Raw genomic sequence first — 12,292 nt, 5'->3', positions numbered from 1 at the left:
CAGATGCCCAGCAGGGTGAGACAGTACAGGTGCTAGAAGAAACGGACCATGAAACAAAAAGCCTAAGACCAAGTGTGAAACACCAGAGGAGTTATTAGGCAGAGCTAACCCTCAAAATAAGCTCTTGCAATTCAGCTGCGTTTCCCACCGGAACTATTTTATGAGCCTTTACTACTGTAGACAGCATACACTTCAGATGCAGGATGTAGAGAAATCAAGTTGGAACTAGGCTAGAAGAACCCTCCATTCTGGTTGGCTCCCATGGCTCCAGATGGTGCTACTCAAGGCTCCCGTGCCAGAAAAAGCACCAAGAGTTGAACCCAGCTGAGAACACAACAAATTATAATACCAACCTTCCAGGCAAGATATGCCTATCACTTCAATTGTGGCATGACTATTATGGATGGAACAACCACCGCTCCCTAAGTGGATTTGGGGCTTGCTATAGATGAGAGAATCCATGCCTAATAGTGTAAACCTGCTCCAGAACCCATGACTAAAGAGGTCTTAGACCTTGTAGGATGGTAACCTAAGATGGCTGCTTAGCTTAATTGGCATAGTATCTGTTTATACACACCAGAGACATGATTGATTCTCTCAACCTTAGATGGAGAAGCCCTTTTTTTTTTTTTTTTTTTTTTTTTTTTTGGTGCAGAGAACAGAGGTAACTGCAAAGACCCATGGCGGCTGTATAAGACACTGAGAATAAGGGATAGTTGAGGTCTCAGCCAGAGATGCAACGTTTACACCATCCCTTTAGAATTTAGGGAACACTGCAGGAAAAGAGACAGAAAGACTGAGCGAGCCCAGAGGAAAGAGGAGAGAGGCTTCCAAACACCACCTCCTAACCATGACACAGCCCTAACAGCCATGAACTCACAGCAGCTGGGTATAATTAGCATTGGATCCACAGAAGTTGGGCTCTCTAGCAGTCAGTATGGAGAGGGAAAAACTCCTGGGGCCCTACCGCAGGTTCTGCCTTTCTATCGGCAACCACAGATCCTAAGAGAGGGAGCCATCCCATCTAGCTGTACACAACTGGCGAGGCCAGGCTCTGATGGTTAGCTCCCTCCAAACTCAAGATCGTATATACCCACGAAACACCAAGCCAAAGGGAAACATCTAAACAGGGAAAAGAGGTTGATAGGGAGGAGGGGGGCTTTTAAAGGTCGGAGGGAAGTAGAAGTTAGCTGGGAAAGGAATCATGTGCATAGGGCACAATCGTGAGATTGCGAAATAACACAATGCATAAAAGGAGTGTCCTTCCTCACCAAAGTGCCACATAACCCACAACATTCACAGCAAGGAGTGGTACCGGAGGGTAAAGCTTCTCTCTCTGCTTTAGCTTGACACTCATCGTCTGCCCCTGGACGTCGGAGTTCCTGATTCTGGAACCCTCGCACTCAGTCTACCCCAGTGATCTCCTGTTCCACCCTTCTCAGAACTGGGGTTATAGGTTCACGCAAGTACCCGGCTTATGCAGGAGCAGAGGTTATTATTTGGAGGGGCAACTTTTTTAAAGCTGTGTGTTCTTATTGCTTCAGCTCTTATTGCTTAAGTCATGTGCTTCTTATTGCTTCCTGCCAAATCCTTCCCACTCATAACTTGATTTCCTGTGCAGACACCTCTTCGGAAATTTAAGCTCAGATACTGAAAGGTCTACCGGATATTTACTCTTAGATAAGAAGAAGGTATCGGAAATTTAATTCCCAAAGTGAAGGCTTAGTGTCCTCCATCTAACTTGAGCCAAAACTGGTCTCATCTGCCATGTTCTGTTAGTCCATAACTACAAGCTATTGCCTTTGGGTTGAATGCCCAGAATCCATCTCTATGGTTCCTTCTTCCCAAGAAGCTACCTGATGTGTGTACACATGCTCACATGCATACATATGCACATATGTGTGTCTCAGACCTGTCTGCCTTATCTCAACCTTCTTCTCTCCCCAGGGATCCTCTAGTTCCTCCTGGTTTTCCGAGCAATCCTCCCCTCAGGAAAGCAGAGACAATCCCACTCTACCCTCTCTTGCCTCTGGATACCATGAGCCATAGTGAGGTTAAACATAAGTAAGCCAGGGAACTCCTTTCTAGAGAACTCCAGTGTCTTCCACTGATGTTGAGGGATGCACAGAACGTGCAGAGCATGGCTTGCAAGGCTCCCCGTGGGTGGTCTTTGGGCTTGGCTTTCTTTGAGGCCTGGAAGGGCTTAGACTGCAGACACTGGTTCCCACCAGGACTCCTCCCTTCATGCTTCCCTTGCTGAGAATTTTCACTTCTCAGGCCTGAGCAAAGACTTGAAGGATGGGGCCTCTTATGACAGGTCCCTGTGCAACTGCCTTGCCATGTTTTTTCCCTCCCTTTATTTATTCCCCTGTCTTTCCTCCAATGATTCTTGGAGGGATCTGGAGTCTTCTCAGTGTCAACCAGATCCTCTCCCAGGTCCCAGTTCCGACAATATGAATCCTTGGGTCCAAACCCACTCCCACCACCATCCCTGCCCCTAGTGTGGAGTACAAACAGCTCTACCCAGCCCCTAGTCTGTGGCAGCTACCTCGGGTGACAGCCATTCTGTCTTCAGCTGCCTGTGTCCGTTCCTTTCCCAGTTGCTGTACGCAATCTCACACCCATTCTGTTCTTTGTTCCCAGTGGCCCAAGTTGGCGACCTGCCTGGAAGGCCAGCACTTAGTGCTCCATGGGCTTTCCCCATGTGCCTTCTTAATGACACTTCCTTGGCTCTCCTTTATGCACCAGTGAAACTCTGTCAGCTTGGATTTCCTGAAATTAATCAAAATCTCAATCATTATACTGTGCCCTGTATCACAAGTGTCAATGAGTTGGTTTGGAAGGCAAGCAGATGGATTCTGCCTGGTCTAGCTCTAGAGACCCCGGAAACACTCAGGCAATTTAAAGGCTCTGGGCAGAGGGAAGGGCCTTTTGTAGGGCAGCCTTTTCCTGGCACAGGGCTTGGATTATGGAATCACATAGCGGGGCTAACAACACGAAACCGAGGCACTGGAGTAAAGCGTAGATGGTAGGGTTATTCAGTAAGAAAGACCCAACTTGTCAGGGCTTGTTGTAAATCAGGCTCACCCGATAACCTTTCTTAGGAGCCCAAAGAAGAACTGCACCCCAACCCCCAAGCATGTGTGCTGCTTTCTTTAGACTGCCTTGACCTTTATACCACTTGCAATTAATGTTTAACCAGAATACGGGGCTAAAATGCAAGGACGAAGAAATGCATCGGTGCCAGGCTGCAAAGATAGTAACTGCCCAAGCACCAAGTTCCCAGCTGAGTTGCCACCTTTGCCGCCGTTCTCAAAGCAGGGCAGTCTCTAACAGCAGAGTGAAGCTGCAAAGAATCCAAATCCTCAGCAAGTAAGTGTTCTGTTTTGTCCGACTCTAGTTGTTGAAAAGGCGCGGTGTCCATTGTGGCTCTCGGGCTCCGCGCTACTGAATGTGTGCTGAAAGGATGGCTCTCCTGAGAATGGGGACTACTGATGACAAAATGCTTCCTCTTGCGCTGAAGCCTTGGCAAAGTTCTTGGTTCTATTGTGACTGCAGAGCTGGTTGCACATGTGTGTATACACACAGACTCCGCTGGAATTCACATGCAGTGGGGACACGGTAACCTCAGCTGGCTGTTCGGTATCAGATGAAGGAGACAAGGGGTCTCCTTCACAAGAGAATACACAATAAGGGGGCATCAGGCATTCATTCCCCTAGGCCTCTTCACCTGGGAAATGGGGGTGTTGGTGGACCCTACCTTGCCAGGTTCCTGTGAAGATTAAACTCTCTGTTCCAAACAAGCTCATCACACACATGGGAGATGATTTATAAGTATGAAATCTCTTTTTATCTGCACAGTGTCTGTGGTTCTGTAAGGGGCTCTCTCCTTTCAATACTTTAATTTACTAGACACTTTAATTTACATCACTGGTTACAGTTCTCCTTGAAAAGTAGAATCCCCCAGGACGTGGTGGCACACTTCCACCACTCCAGCACTCGGGAGACAGAAGCAGGCAGATCTCTGTGAGCTTGAGGTCAGCCTGGTCTTAAAAAAGAAAGAGAGAAGACCGAGAGAAAGAAAAGCAGAATTCATGGAAAGAAAGCATAGTCTGCATCTGTGTGAGTAAAAGCGAGTGCTGCACATTTGGCTTGTCCTGGTCTCCACCAAAAACAGGATTTATCTTAGGCTCCATTTCCCGGGTGCACAGACTAAGGCAGAAGAGGCGAGGAAGATGGCAGGCAATCTTTCTCACAGCGAATGTGATGGGATCAGAACAGCAACTGCTTCCACTCCATAGCCTGGCGTGTTCTTCTCCGTCATTCAGGGAAAGATGTGTTTTGAAGCACTTTCTGGGGCCCAGATACTATAGTGGTTTCATATGAAGGTTCCTCAGAGTCCCTTAAATATTAAACATGCATGTGATTTATTGCTTACGGGAGAACCAAAGATGAAAAATCATCACGAATGTTCCATCTAAAAGGAAAGCATCAGCATTCGAAAGGTATTTCAAAACCCTGCTGGTTAGTGTTCTTCAGTGATGAAATCTTGCTGTCTTCTCTGTGGAATCCATGACCAACTATATTTTGAATTTATTCTCTGTTTTCAACGCAAGCTCTTCTAGTTAATCACTATAATTTTACTATACGTCGACTGCATAAAAGCTTTAGGAAAAAGTGTCACAGAAGCATAAGAAGGAAGCAATAAATGTTTTTTAAGAATCAAGCTATGCCATGCAGAGAGATGGGACAGGAAAGGTGGGGTTGTGGGCAGGAGAATGAGATTGAAGTAGAGAGAGTGGGAAGTGCAGGGATGGAACTAGAACCCAGCTGGGAAGCCAGAAGCACAGGGCCAGATTCGAGTGAACAATTCTGGGCTTTCAAGACAGCATGCAGTATGGGACTGGTGCCAACCACAGCGATGAGGGCTAACCATCGTCCTCAGGGGGTCTACTCATAAACCTCGGAGGGCTCATGCTCCCAGGTCTGAGACAATCCCCTCACAGAACTCTGAGCTACCTCAGAAGGGTCTCTGACCTGGAGGACACCCCCTTGGAAGGTTGAGGAAGAAAAGGAGATTTTTCAAATTTGAGTAAAGTTCTTTGAGTAATCCACTCAGTAATTTTGGTGTATCGGTAAGTCAAATGACATTCTGCTCCATCAAGAGTATAATACAAAAAGAAACAGTCCAAACAGACAGAAGGTTATTGAAGAGAGTCCTTAAAAACTGTGGTAAAGATGCTGAAGTGTAGCTCTTCACAGCTGATGGCTTCCAGGGGGAGGAACACTCAGTATTCTTTAAAGTACTGGCCACTGGGCATTTGACCATGCTCCAATGAGTTTATGGGCAGCACAGATTGGACTTTGTGGCTTTTGGTTGCTGTTTTTCTCTTTCTTTGTGTCTTGGGAGGTGTACAAGGTTGTGAGGATGGACCAGGGGAGGATGAGAAGTGTGACTGAGGTGCACGTGCAGAATTTCCAAATAATTAACTAAAGTAGTATGTTGGGGGGGAAAGAGTATAGTACAGTTGTAAACACATAGAAACTCAAATACATACAAGAAATCTTAATATAATTATAGGGAGAAATTATAAATAGGCCACCAGAATGGAAAATTCCTGCATGTCTTTACTACTTATAATTGTTTCTACACCCATGAGGGATGGAGTTTGGATCCCTGAGGATGTCAACCCTCATGAATTCATTTTCTTTCTTCCTTTCTTTCTTTTTGTTTTGTTTTGTTGTTGATGTTGGTGTTTCGAGACAGGATTTCTCTGTAGCGTTGGAGACTGTCCTGGAACTTGTTCTGTAGAAGACCAGGTTGGCCTGGAACTCAGAGAGATATGCCTGCCTCTGCCTCCTGAATACTGGGATTACAGTCATGTGCCACCTCCTCCCAGGCCTTTCTCTTTCTCTCTCTCTCTCTCTCTCTCTCTCCTTCTTTCCATCCTTCCATCCTTCTTTCCTTCCTTCCTTCCTTCCTTCCTTCCTTCCTTCCTTCCTGTCTTTCTTTTCTTTGTGTTTTTTTTTTCTTCCAGGGTTTCTCTGTGTAGCTCTGACATTCCAGGAACTCACTCTGTAGACCAGGTTGGCCTGGACCTCAGAGATCTGCCTGCCTGGAATTAAAGGCGTACACTACCACCATCAGTTACCCATGAATTTTCAAGTGCCTTTTAAAAGCTGGTCGGCCTATTCAGCTTCTAACCTACAGGAACTTGTGAGTCCCATACTTGTGAGTCCTCTCTAGATTACACACAATACCTAATACAGTGTGAACAGTTGTTAATACTTGATTATACAGAGATAATGACAAGAAAAAAATGTATGTGTTCAGTGTAGATGTAATTTTAAAACTCATTTCTGACCCATAGACAGTCAAATCCACAGCTGAAGAACCCATGAGCTTATTGGACATGTACGGAACCTTCAGTGCTCCAGTGTGGCCCTGAAATCTAATCCCTTCACCTCAGAGCCAAGTACAAAAGGAACAAAGAGGACAGGGCTGAGGCCCCAATATCCCCTTCAAGGGCACCTTCCCAATGACCCAGTTTCAAGTAGATTAAACCCTTAAGCTTCCACCACCTCCAAACAGCAACATAGATGGTGCAGGATGTAGGTGAGGGGTGCCTGGGGCTGGGGCTCAGCCCTTGACCTCTGGGGGACACCCCAGATCCAAACCACCTGTCACTCATCACACCAACAGTTTGGGTAAGGAATGCTCTATGGATTTCTCATACAAAAGTTGGTTAACTAAAGCCTTTATTATAAGAATAAGAACAGAAGAAAATCCAATGCTGAATTCCCGGTTATAATTAACAGCAAAAATGTTAGAAGCATTCCTGTCAAAGTCAGTAGGACCAGGCTGCATGCTAAGTGCTTTTAAACCATAGTGTTTAGGAGTTAAGTGTTTTCAGGCCCAGGAACATGAGTAATTTCCAATTTTAAGTGTTCTGGTTGCCATATCCTAAAAGGTAAAAAGTATATCACTATCACAGTGGAGTAAAACCAGATCCTTTTAATGCAATTTGATTGTAGTTTTACGCTCGCCTTGTGTTTCACGGGGGACATATTCACACGGCTTTGGTGTAAACTGGACTGAGCACACATCTGTCCAATAGCCTTGGCTGCACTGTCTTTATATGTATGTGACCTTTGTGCATACATATAGAAGGTACTATATGTGTGGGTACCTTCTATACATATGTGTGCTCTCTCTACACTGAAAGGAAAGGCAGGAAGACGTGAGACTGTTATACTTGGAGGAGGGATGACTGTTGACCTGGAAATCCACCTGAATTGATAAGCAAAATATTAAAATTTTAAAGAGAGCATAGATAAATCGTCAAGACATAGATTTCCTTATAAAACCATTTCAACCCTAATTGTTTCTAATAAACAGTCTCTTTTCTGATTACCAACCACAAGGTTGTATCCCCATGCTCATGAGAATCCTGGATTCAATGTCTCACAAAGGCTTGCTTTTCTAAAATGATTTTTTCCTTTCTTTTCCTTTCTTTCTTTCTTTCTTTCTTTCCTCCTCCTCCTCTTCCTTTTCTTCCTCCTCCTCCTTCTCATTCTCATTCTTTTTTTCTTTTTTGTTTTCTGAGACAGGGTTTCTCCACATAGCCCTGGTTGTCCTGGAACTCACTCTATGGACCAGGCTGGCCTTGAACTCAGAGAGTTCAGCCTGCCTCTGCTTGCCACCACTTCCTGGTCGTTTCTTATTTTTTATTCATAGTTGTTCACCTACAGTCAGGAAGATGCCTCCAAAGCCTCCCTCTAGTTTCTGACTTTTGTAGTTTGAAGTTCAAGAAGGGGGAGAGGGATCAAATCTGTCCATCATTTATGGTTGGCTGAAAAAGTAAACCATTTAAGAAGTCCTTTTGCTCCAACATCATGAAAGACAGGCCCCTAGGTTTCTTTTAGACGCTTGCCCCTACCCGTCAGGATGCAGCGAGGAAAGCATCCAGAGTCACGTCCTTCCAAGTGGAGCACAGTTGTCGTCGCAGCGTCTACTACCCCGCCCTTTCCATTTTGGTCTGCAATGTGCACCTGTCAATTTTCCACACTCAGGGCTCTGTTTTCTTCCTTCTGGAATTTCTACTCTATTTAGCTGCCCATGAGTCTATTTGCACCCTGCAGACCTCATTCCATACACTGCACACGGCACCACTGTGTTTGTGAGTCTGGAGACTGCTGCCCCTCCTCCCCCCTCCCCCCACGTCGCCGCCATCCCCCAGCCCCCACCTTGCTGCCATCGGGAGCTTCCTTCTCAGAACTCCACTGGCCTTTCTTAGACTTCCGCTTTTCCACTTCTATTTCAGAGCCCGAGACATGTGTTGGATTTTTATTACGGTGGCACTGAGACTGTTCGCCTGTTAGAGAAGAATTCAAGTATTTATAACCTTGGCGGTTCCTATTCAGCACCGGTTTGTTTCCATTTAGTCTCACCTTCCTGTGTGTTTCTCCACAGCCCAGCAGAGTTTCTGCCGGCTTTTGTTGGCTCCGTTCCTCTTGGTTTGCTTCTGTTGTAAATGTTGATCTATCCGCTTCACTGTGGTGCAAAAAGTGCAACTCTCCCTCTCACAGGTGGTCAGAGCAAATTTCAGCACAGGACCTGCGGCCTGCTGGTCAGACTGCATACCTCAGGCCCTTCCCAGGCTGCCTCGGGTCTTTTCCATTCTACTCTTTTTTAATAAGTCTTACATCTCTGGGTGCTCTCATTCCTGCCTGTCCAACCTCCGGTTTTCTCCCTGAGAGTTGCTCAGGGAGTTTCTACACATGAACCTGAGACACGGTCACATTCTGCTTCCAACATCTGAAGGCCCACATGCCCTTCAAGCACACAAGCATGGTCCCTGTGCTGTCTGGATGTCCCCGTCCTCTTCCCAGGCTTTGCCATCGCCCATCTTATTTGTGTGGGGGGGGGGGGGGGCGGGGGTCAAGACAGGGTTTCTCTGTGTAGCCTTGACTGTCCTGGAACTCACTCTGTAGACCAGGCTGGCCTCGAACTCACAGAAATTCACCTGCCTCTGCCTCCCAAACGCTGGGATTAAAAACATATGCAGCTGCTACCACCTGGCACTGTTGATTGATTTTTAAGAATAGAAACATTTTATATAATGTCAGGGTAAGCCGGGCAGTGGTGGCGCACACCTTTAATTCCAGCACTCGGGAGGCAGAGGCAGGCAGATCTCTGTGTGTTTGAGGCCAGCCTGGTCTATAGAGTGAGTTTCAGGACAGTCAAGGCTATACAGAGAAACCCTGTCTTGAACCCCTCGCCCAAATGATGATGATGATGATGATATTGGGGTAATGCTTCCATACATTTAAAGGAGGTTAAAATGCCTATTTCCTCACAGGTCTGCAACTCTGTAATCTTCAGCAAGTACTCTGACCTCTCTGAGGTTATTTCCCCATCTATAAGTTGGATCTGGTAGAGAAAGGTGTTGTGAGGCTCAGGGAATCTACACGAAAAATCTAGAATAGAAGCCTTAAAATGCCAAGTGCTACCAGGGAAAGTCTCCATTAAACAGAGGATTTCCCTTTGCCCACGGACATCATCTCCAGACTCTTGTGCTCAGGGTCACAGGCTTCTTATATGCAGCCAGTTTTCCCCAGGACCCTGCTATAGGTAGAGTTCTGTGTCTTCCCAAGGGTCTGATCTTCCTAGAATCCAGTGTGTGTAGTCATCTTTCCTGTCCCCTTGCTCCTGGCCAGCCCTCCCTGATCAGGGATTCCTCTTCCTCATAACAATATGGTCAACAGAGAGACTGAGCTGGGGAAGGATCCTTCTGAGGATATCTGTTCAACTTGGAGACAGCCTTTCCCACCTCACTGTGGCTTTCTCCAATAGTCTCGGTAACCAGGGGGTGGGTGGCGCTGCCAGTCTCCTGCCCGGTCAGCTAGGCTCCACTGATGATGGTACCAGGTGCTGGGGAGCTCCATCTGTGCAGATCAACCTAATCTCCTTACATCCACCATTGTGGGCATGTCTGCCGTCTGCACCAGTAGTAGAGGGAGCAGCTTGCGCTGAGGGTCAGGATTCCTCAACCATGGCCAATAACCATGTGCTGGCTCCCCCTGCTACATCACCCTCGCCTCTTGTACATTCTGCTGTCCTGGAAGCCACTGCCTCTGTCCCAAAGGTGTCTGTGAAGAGATCCTGCTGGGGCCACACCACGGATGATCAGTTCTCCTTGGAGAATTCCTGATTCTGGACTGTATACAGACCCTGAACATGGTGCATGTGTGTTATATGTGCAACTGTATATATGTGTATATGTCAGTGTGTGCATATACCTGCACACACATTAGTCCCTTTTATGTGTACACATGCATGAGCATAGTGACTGCATGTATACATTTGTACTGGTGTGTGTACACACATGCATGCACATTTACATGTGCCCCTGTGTGTGTGCTCTCTGTACATGTGTATATATGTTCTCTGTTTATAGGTATGTGACCTTTGTAAATGTGTGGATACCTTCTAAACATGAGTGTGCTCTCTCTACATGTGTGTATTGTCTATGCATATATGTGCTCTCTGTGCCGATGGATGTGTTCGCTGTTAGTATGTGTACACTTTATGCATGTGTGCCTCCTGTGTACACATGCGGGTACCCTGTATGCATACATGTGTGCTAATTGTGTGTGTTTGTTCTCTCATGTGTCTGCTCTCCCTGACTGTGTGTATACTCTATTGATGTGTATGTTTAGTATGTGCATAAGTGTGACCTTTGTAAACGTGTGGGTACCCTCTATGCATATATGTGTCCTCTGCTCTCTCTGTGTGTGCATATCTCTGGATGTGTATTCTCTGAGCATACATGTATTCTCTATGCACATGTGTGTTCTCTATGCATGTGTATCTGTGCTTCTCATAGAAACTTCTGAATGGTGATACTGTTCAGAATGACTCTTCTTCCACCTTTTCCTTATCTGCATGGCCCAGGCTCCTGGCCTAGAATAATATGGTGATGTGTAACCCTTACAAAGAAACGAAATTCAGACCCTTAAGTCCCACTGATTAGCAGGCTGTAAGGTCTGCCTCTTCTCACTCCTACACACTAAACATAAGTGTACAGAGCCCAACATAGTTTGGATGGTGATTGGTCAAAGGAACCAGTACTGTTCATTGAAGGAATTGAGTGGGATTTAGATTTGGCACTCTTAGTCCCTGACAACCCCTGTGTCAGGCAGCATTCCAGTGGTGCCCATGGATGAAGGAGGGTCTGAGTCAGGCTATCCCCTAGAATGGAGCCTAGGGTTTGAGTTGCTAGGAGTCTCCAGGAACACTGGTCCCTAGTCTGGGTCCCACACAGCGACAGGGAACCCAGGACCCACCTCTCCTGGGCCTCTCTCTAGGTCCCATTGTTCCCTCTCTGCCCTGCTGGGCTCCATCCTGTGAAGCAGGAGGAACACAGAGAGAGGAACAGGAGAGGCTCTGGGTAAATAATGCGGAGAAAGCTGCTGATTGGCTTCGGGAGGCGGACACTTTGTCTACATAAATGGCAATCGCATCCTCTGTGCCTTTTAACTGTCACCAAGGAGAGAGAGAGAGCAAGAGAGCGAATAGAGAGGAGGCGACTCCAGCTGCCTGTGAGTACAGCCCTTTGTCTACATGGCTCAGGGTCAGACCCCAGCACCTATTTCTGCCAGACAACGACCCTGGGGCCGGAGTGGGCGTCTGTGGTTGATTTTGGTCATGGCATCTTTCTAGGGACAGAGATACTGCTGGCTGAGAAGGCTTAGGCATCTGACATCGCAGGTGGCAGGACTGCTAAGGGAACTTTCTGAGAAATTAGGTACCAGCCTCTGCCTGCCTATTTGGAATCATATGAGTTTCTATATGAGTCCAGGGGAGAATTGTAGCAAGCGTGTGGACTGGTTTTCAGGAGACTCCTATCCCTGTGGGATGAAAGTGAGGAGGCAGCTTGAGGGTCACAGACCTGGGTGCGCTTTGCTGGTGAAGGAGAACTAACAACAGCCTCCCACAAGTTGCAGTAACCTTGCTCTTAAAGGGCTGGCCACGCAATGGACGCACAGTATCTGGGAGCTCTGTTGTAAAGGAGCAAGGCGACCACCCTGGAAAGGTGCATCCTCTCTGCCCTCTGCATCCTCTTAGCTCCAGTTTCCAAGGCAACGTCAGTCAGGTTACCTGGGTTTTCTTCTTACTTGCCTTTTTATTCCCATCCCCGCCAAAGGCTTCCAGTTCTCCTCCTTATACACACACAAGTTCTTATTTGGAAACACCGTGTTTCCCCTCCAAAACAGGATCAAAGCAAAA

General features: G+C 46.8%; 1 protein-coding gene across 3 annotated transcripts in view; it reads left to right on the top strand.

Annotated features, from left to right (window-relative positions):
- The first annotated feature begins 3,211 nt into the window (after window positions 1–3,211).
- Ddc (dopa decarboxylase) overlaps window positions 3,212–12,292 on the top strand; it is an 88,859-nt gene continuing 79,778 nt past the window's right edge. Inside the window, exon 1 of one of the 3 annotated variants that reach the window (XM_048435449.3) lies at window positions 3,212–3,372. Coding sequence is in view for 1 of the 3 variants with exons in the window: in XM_085692219.2 (XP_085548345.1) it covers window positions 11,514–11,604 (91 nt within the window). In the remaining 2 variants the exon portion in view is untranslated. Of the gene's footprint in view, window positions 3,373–11,513; window positions 11,605–12,292 lie in introns of those variants that run through there. The other 2 variants (XM_085692219.2, XM_085692218.2) reach the window with 2 other exon arrangements.

This window comes from Myodes glareolus, chromosome 8 (assembly GCF_982192425.1).
Source record: "Myodes glareolus chromosome 8, mMyoGla1.1, whole genome shotgun sequence".
NCBI classification, from domain to species: domain Eukaryota; kingdom Metazoa; phylum Chordata; class Mammalia; order Rodentia; family Cricetidae; genus Myodes; species Myodes glareolus.
The sequence above is the reverse complement of the archived record's forward strand: the minus strand, read 5'-3'. Positions and strand labels throughout refer to the sequence as shown.